This window comes from Salvelinus sp. IW2-2015, unplaced genomic scaffold (genome assembly GCF_002910315.2).
Source record: "Salvelinus sp. IW2-2015 unplaced genomic scaffold, ASM291031v2 Un_scaffold2004, whole genome shotgun sequence".
In the NCBI taxonomy this organism is placed as follows: domain Eukaryota; kingdom Metazoa; phylum Chordata; class Actinopteri; order Salmoniformes; family Salmonidae; genus Salvelinus; species Salvelinus sp. IW2-2015.
The window spans coordinates 132045-146317 of NW_019943354.1; the positions used below are offsets into that span (position 1 = coordinate 132045).

A 14273-nucleotide genomic window follows, 5' to 3' on the forward strand; every position below is an offset into this window, starting at 1 on the left:
TAACACTTTTTTGGTTACTACATGATTCCATATGTGTTATTTAATAGTTTGGATGTCTTCACAATTTTTCTACAATGTAGAAGGAATAAAGAAAAACCCTTGAATGAGTAGGTGTGTCCAAACTTTTGACGTGTACTGTATATACAAAAGTATGTGGACACCCCTTCAAATTAGTGGATTCGGCTATTTCCGCCAAACCCGTTGCTGACAGGTGTATAAAATCGAGCACACAGCCATGCCATCTCCATAGACAAACATTGGCAGTAGAATAGCCTAAGACCTCAGTGACTTTCAACGTGGCACCATCATAGGATGCCACCTTTTCAATAAATCAATTCGTAAAATTCCTGCCCTGCTAGAGRTGCCCTGGTCAACTGTAAGTGCTGTAATTGTGAAGTGGAAACATCTAGAAGAAACAACGCCTCAGCCGCGAAGGGGTAGGCCCCACAAGCTCACATGAAGCTCCAAACAAACTGTTCTTGCAACACTCACTACCAACTTCAGAACTGCCCCAGGAAATAACTTCAGCACAAGAACTGTTTGTTTGGAGCTTCATGAAATGGGTTTCCATGGCCTAGCAGCCGCACACAAGCCTAAGATCGCAATGCCAAGCATCGGCTGGAGTGGTGTAAAGCTCGCCGCCATTGGACTCCAGAGCAGTGAAAACGTGTTCCCTGGAGTGATGAATCACTCTTTACCATCTGGCAGTCCGAAGGACTAATCTGGGTTTGGCYGATGCCAGGAGAACGCTACCTGCCCAAATGCATAGTGCCAACTGTAAAGTTTGGTGGAGGAGGAATAATGGTCTGGGGCTGTTGTTCATGGTTCGGGCTAGGCCCCTTAGTTCCAGTGAAGGGAAATGTTAACACTACAGCATACAATAACAGTCTAGACGATTCTGTGCTTCCAACTTAGTGGCAAGAATTTGGGGAAGGTCCTTTCCTGTTCCAGTATGACAATAACCCTGTGCATAAAGCGAGGTCCATACAGACATGATTTGTTGAGATCGGTGTGGAAGAACTTGACTAGCCTGCACAGAGCCCTGACCTTAACTCCATCGAACACCTTTGGGATGAATTGCGAAGCTGACCACGAGCCAGGCCAAATCGCCCAACATCAGTGCCCGACCTCACTAAAGCTCTTGTGGCTGAATGGAAGCAAGTCCCTGCAGCAATGTWCCAACATCTAGTGGAAAGCRTTCCCAGAAGAGTGGAGGCTGTTATAGCAGCAAAGGGGGGACCAACTCCATATTAATGCCCATGATTATGGAATGAGATGTTCAACGAGCAGGTGTCCACATACCTTTGGTCATGTATTGTAAGTCCAACCACAGCCTTTTAATATTCAGTTGCCCTAGGAATGTTACCAGGAAATAGCTTAATATGTCTTTGTTCATTTTCTCAAATAACCCGGATTATTTATTTTTTGATTGGTTGATTAGTAACTTTGTATGATTAGTCAGTTTAGTTGCCCTCCTCGCCCATGCGCTGTCATTGGCGGGAGGAGCGCTGCTCGCACGCGTAGGGTTGTTCATGGTGATTATATATAGGCTACACCCGCGACTCCCAAGAAAAGGTAAATGGCACTAATCAATTTTAGTTACGTTTTGTAAATATTATAAGAAGTCATTTTACGCTAGTTTAAGTAGACCTATATGTCTTTTACTTTAAATAGATGCGTGTGAATTGTACTCATTTCCTGAAATTCCTCATGGTTATTCAGTAACATCTGTTAATTATAGTTTCTCAGTATTATCTCCCTGCATTTGACCGTTTTGTAGTCTACTTGAATGCATGCTATCGTGTACAGACCAAAGGCAAATGTGTAGCCTACCCTTTGTATCTAGGGTTTTGTTGTTATAGCCAAACTTTGGCATTGTATTAGTTTACTCGTGGTAATAYCAGTCACATATGGTAACAACACAATATGAGGCATGCATATACAGGTGGTACATTTCCAGCGAAGATCCCCTATCTCTTGATCTATTGTTTTCGCCCCATGATGAAATCGAGGAGGGGACTGTGGATGTGTGTCTGTCCACCCGTCCGTTCGTTTAGTCACACGCGATATCTCGGACTGTACTGAAGATAATATTTGATGACACTTCGGTGAATTATGCYTTTTGCTATAGAGATCCGGCATTTACAAAATTACACTGATTGGCCCAATGCGGGAGCTATAGTAATTGGAATTAATGAAATGAATTAGTGAAGTTAATTCTGTATCTTTATGACAGTGGTTGTGAATCACAAAGATACAGAATTGTTCATTCCTTCATGTGATGTGGCCCCATTCAACAAACAGTGCAATATGGCTTCAGTAATAAAGAACATGGAGGAAGGCAACTAGCTTTGTGTTCTAACAGCGGATATTGAATCGGAGCCATGTAGTGCAAACAAAAGGTACAATAGGCCTACATCAATGAAGCACGGGTGCTACGGCACAACATGATGTTTACAATTGTGACATGTACACATTTTCAGGTTATTGTGTGCATGCATGAGCAGTCCCTTGGTGTGTGCATGGGCACGGATTCACTGGGGATTATGTTTCTTGTCTTTCAGGTTTTCCCACACCCACACACACACACACACACACCCACCCACCCATAGATGCCTACACCTGCTGAGAGTAGAAAATAAATCTCTCTCACACAGTGCTGGAGTTCCTGTGTCTCTGACAGTTTGCTTTTCTCCAAGCATCGGACAGCGATGATGCTAGGTGCGTGTGATTGAGTGTGTCTCTCTTCAGGGACTGCGTCTGCCTGCGACCACCATTGACTGTGACACTTGCCCGAAGTGTGTCGCCTCACACACACGCCCACACTCATCATGGCAGCGGAGTGTGTTCCGGAGGGGCCCGACCTTAAGGAGATGGGCGACGAAGATGTGTGGGAGCTGATCAACGACAACCGCCATCGTATCTCCCTGGGTGTGAAACCATGTATGTTGATCCCRTACCTGCGCCAGGCCAGGGTCCTCACAGAGATGGATGAAGATGAGATCCTCTCCAGCCTCAAGCTCACCAACCGCTCCATGAGGACCAGTAAGACTTCTATTCTATTCGTGTCTATTATTTTCTATTGTATTACTTTTGAGTGCTCTCTGTATTTTTTTCTATTCTGTTGAATTATATTCCATTCAATTGTATTTGATTCTATTGGTGTTGATTTTTTTTCACTTGGTTTTGTTTATACATTTCTTTGGTGGAGTAAGTATTAAGCCTTGTCCCAGCCAGAACGGCACATAGGGACAGGAGCCTATTTTCTGTTTCTGTAGCGTGAGGCAGCCTGATGTACAAGTATATCCCCTGGGCAGGACACTAGACAGTCACAGGGTCTTACCGGTGTTGTGCCGAAAATCTCCCCCCTGCCAGAATCCCCCCCCTTCAAATTCTTCATTGCTGCGACTTGCTTGCTAGTCGAGATTTCTGCTCTTCACTCCGTTGTCAGTTTAGCCTACATTTCACTGATCGTAGTAGCAGAAAGCATTTTTGTCTGCAGTTTTTGGTTTGGCTATTTGTTTCAAGTGTATGTGGCGGTTCTAGCCTGTATGGCGCTCAGGGTGACCCCCCCTCAGCGCCCGCTGCAATCCATCCTCCTGAATGTTGAGTCTCAATCAGAGGCATCAGGTCACATTTTTAGACTTTTTCGTATGAATCGACCATGATCCAAACTTCCAACCACGCAATCTCAGGGTGAACACTTTAATCACAAGGTCACTGAGTTGGTAGGAGTTTGGATGAGTAAGAGATACTGTTATAGGGTGACCACCCACTCACCCAGTTTTGGTGAGGGAGTGTGACTTCCTTATGTTATAAAATACATTTTACAAGACAAATATGATTATTCATGTTTTGAATCATTCAGTGGGGTCTTTCTCTAACATATCATTAGAATAATTTGACAAAAGTTGGATTCCGTAATCTAATACGTCCGTTAAAAAGCACCGAGCTCTGTTGACATAGCTTTTGAGGATTTTTCATTTTGTTGTCGTTGTCGTCAAAGTTGTTTCCGCGGGTCGCAAAAAGAACAAAGGCTCCGAGCTGAATGAAATCTAAAAGGCCTTGAAAATAGAGCGTTTTGTATACGCTCAGTGCTCCGTTGACATTTCACAGAGATACGCTTGTTTTTTTGTTTTTTTTAAATCTTCATAAAAGGACAGGAATTTCGAATTCAAATAAAAAGCGTATACTACAATATGAAAATACTACATGGCATGTCTCAAAATCGATATCCATCTTACCTATATATTGTTTTATGTCCTGCGGATTCAAGAAGAAATGATGATGAGTTCAACGGGAAAGTGAGCCTGTCATGTAGCCTTAGTTCTTGCACAGAATCCAGTTCCACGGGCCAGCATTCCCGTGGAACGCTTTCAACACCTAGAGACCATGCCCTGGCAAATTGAGGCAAAAGGGGGTGCAACTCAATGTTAGGTGTTCATAATGTTTTYTACGCTCAGTGTATATCTACGCACTTGAGCATGTCTTATAACTGGAGATGAAAATTTGTTCTGCAATTCATAAACGTTTATAACGCAACACGTTTGTATTTGAATAGTGTCTGTCCCTATAAAAATCCTAAAGTAATGATGAAATACAACAGTCCATTTTTATGAATAACAGTCCATAAAACAGTCCATCTACGTGTTTGATTTACGTTGTGCACTCCCTGACCTTCATCCTATTCAACCCTTTGTCTTCTTTAGGTCACATGCTGGACCTGCTGCGTATCCAGGGGAGGAACGGTGCAATGGCCCTGCTGGAGAGCCTGATGATCCACTACCCCGCCCTCTACACCCAGGTCACAGGCCGCAAGCCCAGCACCGAGCCCTCTGGCTTCAGTGGTGAGCAGCACACAACACATGACCTGTTTCCCATGTGGCTCATTTAGGCCATGTGTTAAGGAGTAGGGAAAGGGAAAGGAGGATACCTAGTCAGTTGTACAACTGAATGCATTCAACTGAAATGTGTCTTCCGCATTTAACCCAACCCCTCTGAATCAGGGCGGGTTACCTTGTGTGAAGGATGGTGGCTCTTTTTTAAGTTGTCCTGTCTGTTTTAAAACAGCACAATGTGTTCATTCTATTCATCAGTGAACAGTATTCTCACTTTAAATTATAATAAATGAGATTATTCACATAATCTCCATTGGGGTAAATCATTTAGTAAAAATATTTGGTTGGGAAATTATACATAGCCATGGTCTAGCAGAAGGGTGTAGTGCGTCCATCTTATCCTGATTTCCTCCCAGGCCTGATTAAGTACTCGGACTTGACCGAGTACTTGGTCAGAGCCGTGACAGGGATGCAGAAGGAGCTGCAGGAGGCTCGGCAGGAGGCCAGTCGGCTGGGGTCCCGTTGCACCTCCCTGGAGGTGGAGCTAGGTCAGACGCTGGAGCAGCAGGAAGAGTCTCGCCGTCTTACGGCCGACCACGACCGCATGAGGAAGAACTTGGCTGCCGCGCACCACGACATCTTGAAGCTGAAGGACGAGAAGTGTGACCTGTATGTGCGGTACACGGCCGCCATCGAGGAGAGGTCGGCCGCCAACATCCACTGTAGCGACCTCAACCTGCAGGTTAGGGTAAAAGGGTTAGCTGTGTGATATTCAGGAGCAGTGATGACTGCACTGCGTTACATGAAGTGATAAGTTGCGCTATTGACAGTGTTTGCTACAGGGTTGACCAAAAGTATTGTAAAGCCGATTGAACTAATATCAGCATTATTTTGGCGTAGAAACGTGTTAAAGCTCCTGCAGCTCCTTCTGCACCCCTGTCCACATTGTACACTTTGTTGTATATGTCTGTTACCAAAAATAATTTCAATTAAAAAAGATGGAATCCTTAATGGTGAAACTGCCACGTCCGTTTGCGATATTACAACGACAAAGAAGTCACTGCAAACGACCAACACAGTTTCTTTCCCTCTGACCTCATTGCATGAGTGATAGAACAGCATGTGCTACACTTTTCTAATCTCCAGCTCTGTTTCGTCAACAATACAAAAACAATAACAACAGCCACGGGGTGGACAGTGGCGCTGTTTCCCCTACTGCGGATTCCATCTTTAAGAGATACATTTCATTTACTTTAAGAAACAACAAGGGACAACAGAAAACATGTTGAAGCAACTGTGATCAAATACTGCGGTCACAGTATTTGTGACAGTAGTCTTTTGTTTTTCTATGATGGGCAGGTATATCAGCTTCAGTTTGAGCTGCGCAAAGCCCAGACAGAGACGGACTTCGAGAGGCAGCGCTCGCTCAAATGCACCACCCCCAGCGAGACGCAGCAACTGCGGGAAGAGATTAGCACTCTGAGCAGGCAGCTACTGGTGGCCGAGAAATTCACCCCGGTGAGTGAGGAAACAAGCTCAGACTCCTACAAACAAACTGTAGAATTTCTCAGAGACGCACTGTGGTCCTGACTATTGTCTCTTCCTTTGTCTTTCTCTCGGTTTCTCTCACTATCCCTCTTTACTCTTTTATTTTTCTCTAATTTTCGAAACCCCAATTCTTTGTATCCCTGTATCCCCCCCCAGGCGCGTGAGGATATCCTGGCCCAAGATCTGGCTGAGGCGATGGATGGCCGTATGGAGCTGGCTGAGCAGCTCAGGTGCTACAGAGAGGAGAATGAACAGCTGGCCCGCGAGAGGCGGGAGGTGTGTGTGTCTAGGAGATTGTGAACAACCCTTTTGTGTTGGCCATTTTATTCAACAGCAAAGATCTGCTGAAAGGCTATATGCTTTGTGTTACACAGTACATTTTAGAGTGGCCAAACTCTAAACACTGCATGGGTGTGTTTGCTCTTAGATGGTGGAACATAAGGAGTGTCTGGCGCTGCAGGTTCAGAAGCTGACTCTGGACTGTGAGATGTACCAGCAGAAGAGTACTGTTATACAGAGCCAACTGAGGGAGCTACAGGGAGAGAGAGACCACGTACGGAGCTATTACCTTATACCTTATGGCATCATTGCTCATCCTGAAATCTATTATTGGAATGCCATACCTGTCTGCCTGCCTGTCTGTGTGTGTCTGTCTGCCTGCCTACCTGTCTGTATATCTGCCTGCTTGTCTGCCTGCTTGTCTGCCTGCTTGTCTGCCTGCTTGTCTCTGTCTGTCTGTCTGTCTGTCTGTCTGTCTGTCTGTCTGTCTGTCTGTCTGTCTGTCTGTCTGGTCTGTCTGTCTGTCTGTCTGGCCTGCCTGCCTGCCTGCCTGCCTGCCTGCCTGCCTGCCTGCCCTGCCTGCCTGCCTATATCCACCTATCTGCATACTGACCTGCCTGCATGTCTGTCTTTGCTTGTCAGTCCACATACGCTTAGTGTACAAAACATTAGGAACACCTGCTCTTTTCTGCCTTGACATAAACTGACCAGGTGAATCCAGGTGAAAGCTATGATCTCTTATTGATGTCACTTGTTAAATCCACATTAATCAGTGTAGATGAAGGGGAGGAGACGGGTTAAAGAAGGATTTTGACGCCTTGCGACAACTGAGACATGCGTATGTGTGGCCATTCAGAGGGTGAATGGGAAAGACAAAAGATTTAAGTGCCTTTGAACGGGGTATGGTAGTAGGTGCCGGGTTGTGTCAAGAACTGCAACACTGCTGGGGGGGGGGGGGGGTAACTCAATATCAGGAAGGCGACCTTAATGTTTTGAACACTCATTGTATGTATGTATGTCTTAATTGCCGCCCTATCTGTCTGTCTGTCCATCCTTCCAGGCGTACCTGTCCAGAGACGAGGCCCAGGCCCAGATAGCCAGGAGCCTGGCTGAGAAGGACACGCTGCGCAGCCAACTGGTGGAGCTCCAGGAGGTCTTCACCCTCAGGGCCTGGGGGGCCTACCGAGGAGGCCCCGACACACCAGGGGTAACACACACACACACACACACACACACTGTATACATGTACATACACACATGCACAATGTATACAGATTTACTTACACAGCAGAGTCTAAATGAGATACTAAAGACTAACATGTCTCTGTTCCAGGAGAGGAAGTTTAGCTGGGAGAGCCAGGGCTCCAGCAGTGACAGCCTCCCCTCCAGCCCCTCACCTCGTCCCCGCCTCCGCCGCATGCATGCAATTTGCCCCGATTCCATGAAGGTGTGTGTGCATGCAGGACACAGGATTTGCATGCAGGATTTAAATCAGTCATGTCAGCTGATCATTAAAGACAAATCAGACAGCTGATTTGTCTTTAATGATTTGCATCATAAACTTAACTTCTGGTAATTGTGCGTGTCTGTGTGTAGAGTGGCGATAATACTCCAAGTAGTGTCCGGTCCCAAAATGTGGAGCCTCCATGCCCAGAATCACTGCGGAGACGAGAAGAGACCCAATGGTACAATCGAGACAGGTAAGGGGTGTGTGTGTTTTAGACAATGTGTGTGTTTAAGACACAATTCGACTCCTCATTCAGAACCAGTTGGACATTTACACAGTAGCACAGTTGGCGTGCTTCCTTCTATATTCCGAGTGATGTCACTGTCCAAAGTCTGCTTTTTTACCAGGAAGGCCATGTGTTTACTCTGTGTGTTGCCGGGAAGAGCTTCATTTCAAGGCTTTTTTCCCAGCGTCCCCGGCCCTTCTTTCTGTTCTAGTAACATGAGATCATTCTACAACAGAGACATTTTACTATTAGAGCTGTGTAGAGGTAGATTTGATCTTCCTATAAACTATGTGGGGTCTCGCTGTGTCCCAAATGGCATTCTATTCCCTATATAGTACAGTAGTTTTGACCAGGGCCCTATGGGTCCTGGGCAAAAGTAGTGCACTATATAGGGATTAGGGTGCCATTGGAAACGTTCCCTTGGTGGTCATATTTAATCGAGGATTCAGGTGTTATTTTTGGAACTAATTATAGGTTGTTTTCACAGATGAACGGCTGCCCATGTTCATGTTTATTGTCGTAGTTTTGTGTTTACAGTGAAGACAAAAGTCTGTCCAAGTGCCATGATAGCAATTCTGGATTTCTGCAGTCGAACTCACTCAACCAGTTTCTGTCGCAGCATACATGATACCTAGAGAGCGGGAAGGAGAGGTTAGAGAGAGAGAAAATAAGGACGAAATAAGAAGACGCCATTTTGTAAACAAGTGTTATTCCCTCTTCTTGTCCCTAGCTCGGAGACGGCTGAATGTGACGTCTTACTTGACAATGACTTTGTGTTCATCCCCAGTGGTACGTAACTGAATAAACTCCAACCTTTAACAACCTCTTACCTTACCGGGACTTACCAGCTTCTGTGTGTGCGTGTGTACTTACAAGTGTGTTTGTGTGTGTGCTCTTGCGTGCTTGCGTACATGGATATAAGCGTATGCTTGCATGTTTATCTTTGTGGGGAAACACCCAGATGAGACTTCCTGAAAACAAATGGAAATTATTTGGTTGGCCACTCTCCGAGCAGATATTTAATTAGCCTTGGGTGAAGTTTGGATCCTGGCCTGGTAGGCTAGGTAACACATTAACTGTTGGGCGTTCCCTCTGTGGACACATTCTTGAACAGTCTCATTTTTGTTTTCTTCGATTTCCAGGCAAAGAGGTTGAGCAACCTGTTATGTCACCCACACCTTCCTGCCAAAGCAACAACAGTGATGGGTGAGGAACTTTAATTTACTTTGATGTACTAAAATCTATGGGATGTGCACAAAATTAACTGTCTTGAATTGTTGATGATGAGTGGAGGGAAGGCTGAAGCAAGCATAAGTACAGAGGAACAAAGCCATCTAGCCTGCATATTGCAAGGAGAGGGTATTATGATGACAACACATGAAAATGATTTGCTCCTTCTCTGCGCACGGATCCCAAAGAAACGCCATTTGAGTTGCGCGTTATGTTCAGAAAACCAAAGCCTTGTTCCGTTCGACAAATTCCAAAAAGTATCCGTAATGGTCGTAGAAACATGTCAAATGTTTTTTATAATCAATCCTCAGGTTGTTTTTAACAAACATAATCGATAATATTTCAACCGGACCATAACCTATTAAATAAGAGAGAAAAGCAAAATGGAGAGCTCCCCTCTGGCGCGCAGGCACTATTCAGAGGACACCTGACTACTTTTGAAAAATCTTGTTCATTTTTCAAAATAAAGCCTGAAACTATGTCTAAAGCCTGGTCACAGCCTGAGGAAGCCATTGGAAAAGCAATCTGGTTGATACCCCTTTAAATGGAAGAAAGACTGGCCAGGAAACACAGAATAAAAAAATATATATATCACTTCCGGGTTATATTTTCTCAGGTTTTCGCCTGCAGAATCAGTTTTGTTATACTCACAGACAATATTTTGACAGTTTTGGAAACGTTGGAGTATTTTCTATCCTAATCTGTAAATTATATGCATATTCTACGATCTGGACCTGAGAAATAGTCCGTTTACCTTGGGAACGTTCTTTAAAAAAAATATGACCCCTAGCGTCAAGAGGTTTTAAGGCACCATTACCAAACTCAACTTGGTGAACCCGAAACTAAAATAACACGCAAATTTGGTCAGATGCTCGATTGTTTACGAACTTTCCGTAGTCTGCCCACGAGAGAGTAATCTAACAACCAAGTACTCTCATCTCCTCTCTATCTCAACCCCAGTCTCTCCAGGGCATCAGCCCCCCCGTTCCTGCTGCGCTCCCGGCCCCGGGCCATGCGCATCACGGGCCGAGTCCTGACCATCTCCTTCCAGGGGGAGGCGCTGCTGAGCCAGCTGCAGGTGGTGGGGGGTAACAAGACGGGCGTGTTCGTCCACCAGGTCACTGAGGGCTCCGCCGCCAACACAGTGGGCATTAGTTCGGGGGCACAAATACTGGAGGTGCGTGTGTGTGTGTGTGTCTGTGTCCCCACAACTCCAGTCTCCTATCCAGCACGCACCTGACAGATCAATTCAATGCAGCCATTTTGAGTCATAACTCCCCCCTCTTCTTTATAGATTCTGTGAAGGCACTATAATTCTAATGGTTGTTTGTGCTCCTGGGTTCCAGGTGAAGTATGAGCAGGCTCAGCAGGCTCTAAGGATGGTTCTGGAGGACTCCACCCTGGAAGAAGCCATGTGGGCTCTCGGGCAGGTCCGAGGCTTCTGCCACCTCTCCCTGAGGCCCAACCAAGATGGTGAGACCCTGGCCCTGTTAAAATATGTCATCATTATGTTCAAATACAGTCTGGTTCAAGTAATTGATATGTCATCACATTCAAATACCCTGCCCAGTGCAAATACTGGGCGTCCTTTCTTTCTCCCTTGCTTGACGTTGTCCTTCTGATGTGACAGAATTGTAAAAGCAAGGATGTTCTTCAAAATGTTAACGTGACTTTGGTGGAGTCTGTCAAATCACTCGGATCAGGTGCTAGAGAGATGTAAAATATGCGTTCTTAGCCGATTGGAAAGAATGTTGTTTGACTAGTGTGTGTCTCTGGATTTCGTCACAAAAAGGAGTGCAGGAGTTCCTCATTCTCATGATCAGGTTGAAGTTCAAGGGTTATCTGTTTCGTGTTTCATAGGTATTTAGGATGACTGTTTGTTTTGCGGTAACATAGCAACATAGGGGTGAAAAACAGAGTGACATACTGGGGACACTTAACCCAAAACAACTTCAAAGTAGTCCATTTCAGCACCTGGCTAATATTCACAACAACAGAAAATAGTGCTCCATCTCTTCTCACTGGTTCTCACTGGAAAGCTATTGACATGCTACAATAGCATTGCATAAGTACCATTCTCTGTGTAATGTGTATAACTAAGAATTATCACATGAAACAGGTAAAGTTCTGCTTCCACTTGACATTTCATAAATATGCTATTTTAATGTTGCTGTATTCATATTGGTTGGTTGTGTGTGTATAAATCACACCTGTAACATTGGTGCCGTGACCCAGATCTGTCAGTCATAATCCTCTATGGTCCCTCCCCTTTTCTCTCTCTCAGCCTATGAGAAGCTCCTGCTCCAGCTGCAGAGTGGCGAGGCCTTGTCAGGTGACTCCTTCTACGTGCGTGTCAATATGTCGTTACCCGGGGGCTCGCAGGACGCTCTGACCGTCTCCTGTAACGACATCCTCCACGTCACATGCACCCGCCCAGCGGGCGCTGACTGCTCCTGGAGGGCCAGCCACGTCCACCCTTGCCAACTGCTGGACCTCAAGACGGGCAACTTGCCCAACTACTACAGGTACTAGGCCCAATACCCACCATGGGGGATTGGATTGTTGACATGGATTATTTCTAGCCCAGCCTGGAACCAGGTCTGTTTGTGCATTCTTACCAACTCCTATGAGCACTATAGCACAGACAGATCTGGGACTAGGCTATATCTATCCCCCTCTGGAGAACTAACATGTACTACATGTAATCTATGTTGGATACTTTGACTGTTGGCCAATACATAAATCACGTTCTGTATAAATTATATTAGTGAAGATGTTTTCATTGTCATTGCAGGGCCCAACGCCTGCTGATCAGAGCTATCGAGGACATGAGCTTCCAACCCATGACACTTAGAAAGGTAACATCATTCACTAGTTTCATAGTTTGCAGAAATACTCAGACCTAAATCCAACTCGCTTTAGGGTTCTGAGTTACAGTTAAGTGACACTCCTTTCCCGCGAATGTGTTCCAAAAATGTTTGTTTTTTACGTTTCTAAAACGTGTTAACCGAACATTCATGAAGAAAATGTTGTAGTCATGTGAATATCCCTCCGAACCGCTGTCAAACGTTCGGGTTAACACATTGTTTGCTGGGTCCTCAGGCCCAGGACAAGAAGAAGACTGTGAGGATCGTCAGTACGGGTAGACAGGGGAGGAATCCTCTGTGGGTCTGTGTAGAAGACAGCAAGGACAAGAGCACTGGGCCAGGTATATATCAGATAGAGTCAAGGCTGGATAGGAAGTCATTTTTGTACACAAGAATATACAAAACGTAACAGAGCCAGAACTATAGAGGCCATATCATAACAGACTATCCTCCACGTTGGAGCCAAACACTCCATTGAATTGTCAATATGGCGCCCATTGAAATTCTGCATAAAACCAAGTTTGCTAAACTGTGCAAAATCATTGCTGAAGCAGGTTGGATTAACTGGTATTACTATACCTATTAGGGCTGGGACGATACGGGTATCGCGGCATGTATCGTGTTTTCATTTTTGCCAAGGAAAAAATATTGCGTTACTTGTATCGTCACAGCTCTTATATCTGTAATAATGTCACCTTGGTTACTGGCCTGAACCCGGTGTGTCCTAATATTGTCCTCTGCTCTAGGGGATGCCTCTGCACCCAGAAGCTGTTTGACCCTCATGCCCTACACCCTGGTCACGCCCCACTACCCACCCGTCTGTCGTCCGGTCCTCCTGCTACCCACAATCCTCGGCCGTGTCCTGGATCAGAAGCTGGCCGAGTGGCAGGGCTTTCAGTTGTGTGAGCCAGGTTAGGGAGTAGTCTTTCTTTTTTCTTTTTCTGACGTTCTTCTCTCTCTCTTTTTATTTCATCCAATAACTGCATATCCTCCTGCCCGATGCCCAGAGGGGAATTCCAATGAGATGATCTATTATTAGCACGGTAGTGGAAGGTGATGTTAATAAAGATGTGAATGTTTGTTTTCCTCGTACCTGCTGTCTCACCTTACCCTATACTTATCTCTCCCCCTCTCTCTCTCCCTCCCTCCCCCTATCCCCAGAGTTATTGAGTTCCAGCGAGCATGCTGCCAGGCTGCAGAGGTCTGAGGTGCTGGAGGAGTGTGAACAGGGGGGTCAGCGGTGTTACACCCTGCAGAGTGTTGAGAGGGTCATGAAGCAGGTGGGATAGTCAAAATGACAACACTGTATTTGACATACTGATATTATATATTATATATCTTTTTTGAATGGTTTATAGACTGACTTGAACCGTTTTCCACGAACGTCACAAAAAACAACCGATAATAGCTCCCGTTTTTTCAGTGGTCCTGTTATTTGATGTACCCTGTGTTCCAGAAGAATCTGTGCAGGTGCAGTATTGACCTTACCGAAACTCCTCTCCTCTTCTATCTCTACTCTCAGGGTACCCACTGTGTGCTGCCTCTAGGCCTGGACTGCGTACGCCGCCTCCACAGGGCAGAGATCTTCCCCATCATCATCTTCATCGGCCATTCCAAGTGCAGAGCACGCAAACTCAAGTAGGCCATTGTGTGACTTTTGATACGAAATATGAATGGTAGCAATATTGTTCCATTGCCTCTCATACATGGTGTACATATGTGTTTATTTCTCTTGTTCTCTCTCTCTCTCTCTCTCTCTCTCTCTCTCTCTCTCTCTC

The 14273-nt window shown here is 45.4% G+C and overlaps 1 protein-coding gene across 1 annotated transcript; it reads left to right on the forward strand.

The window, feature by feature from the left end:
* The first annotated feature begins 1503 nt into the window (after nucleotides 1–1503).
* On the forward strand, nucleotides 1504–14257 carry LOC112072693 (caspase recruitment domain-containing protein 14). The gene is made up of 20 exons (XM_024140079.2): nucleotides 1504–1575; nucleotides 2565–3045; nucleotides 4710–4847; nucleotides 5255–5580; nucleotides 6198–6356; nucleotides 6543–6662; nucleotides 6814–6939; nucleotides 7726–7872; nucleotides 7999–8112; nucleotides 8262–8365; nucleotides 9129–9187; nucleotides 9541–9604; nucleotides 10589–10805; nucleotides 10975–11101; nucleotides 11913–12153; nucleotides 12423–12486; nucleotides 12731–12836; nucleotides 13242–13406; nucleotides 13657–13775; nucleotides 14018–14257. The coding sequence occupies exons 2-20, from the start codon at nucleotides 2832–2834 to the stop codon at nucleotides 14135–14137; spliced, it is 2730 nt and encodes a 909-aa protein (XP_023995847.1). The 5' UTR covers nucleotides 1504–1575; nucleotides 2565–2831; the 3' UTR covers nucleotides 14138–14257.
* Nucleotides 14258–14273: the final 16 nt, after the last annotated feature.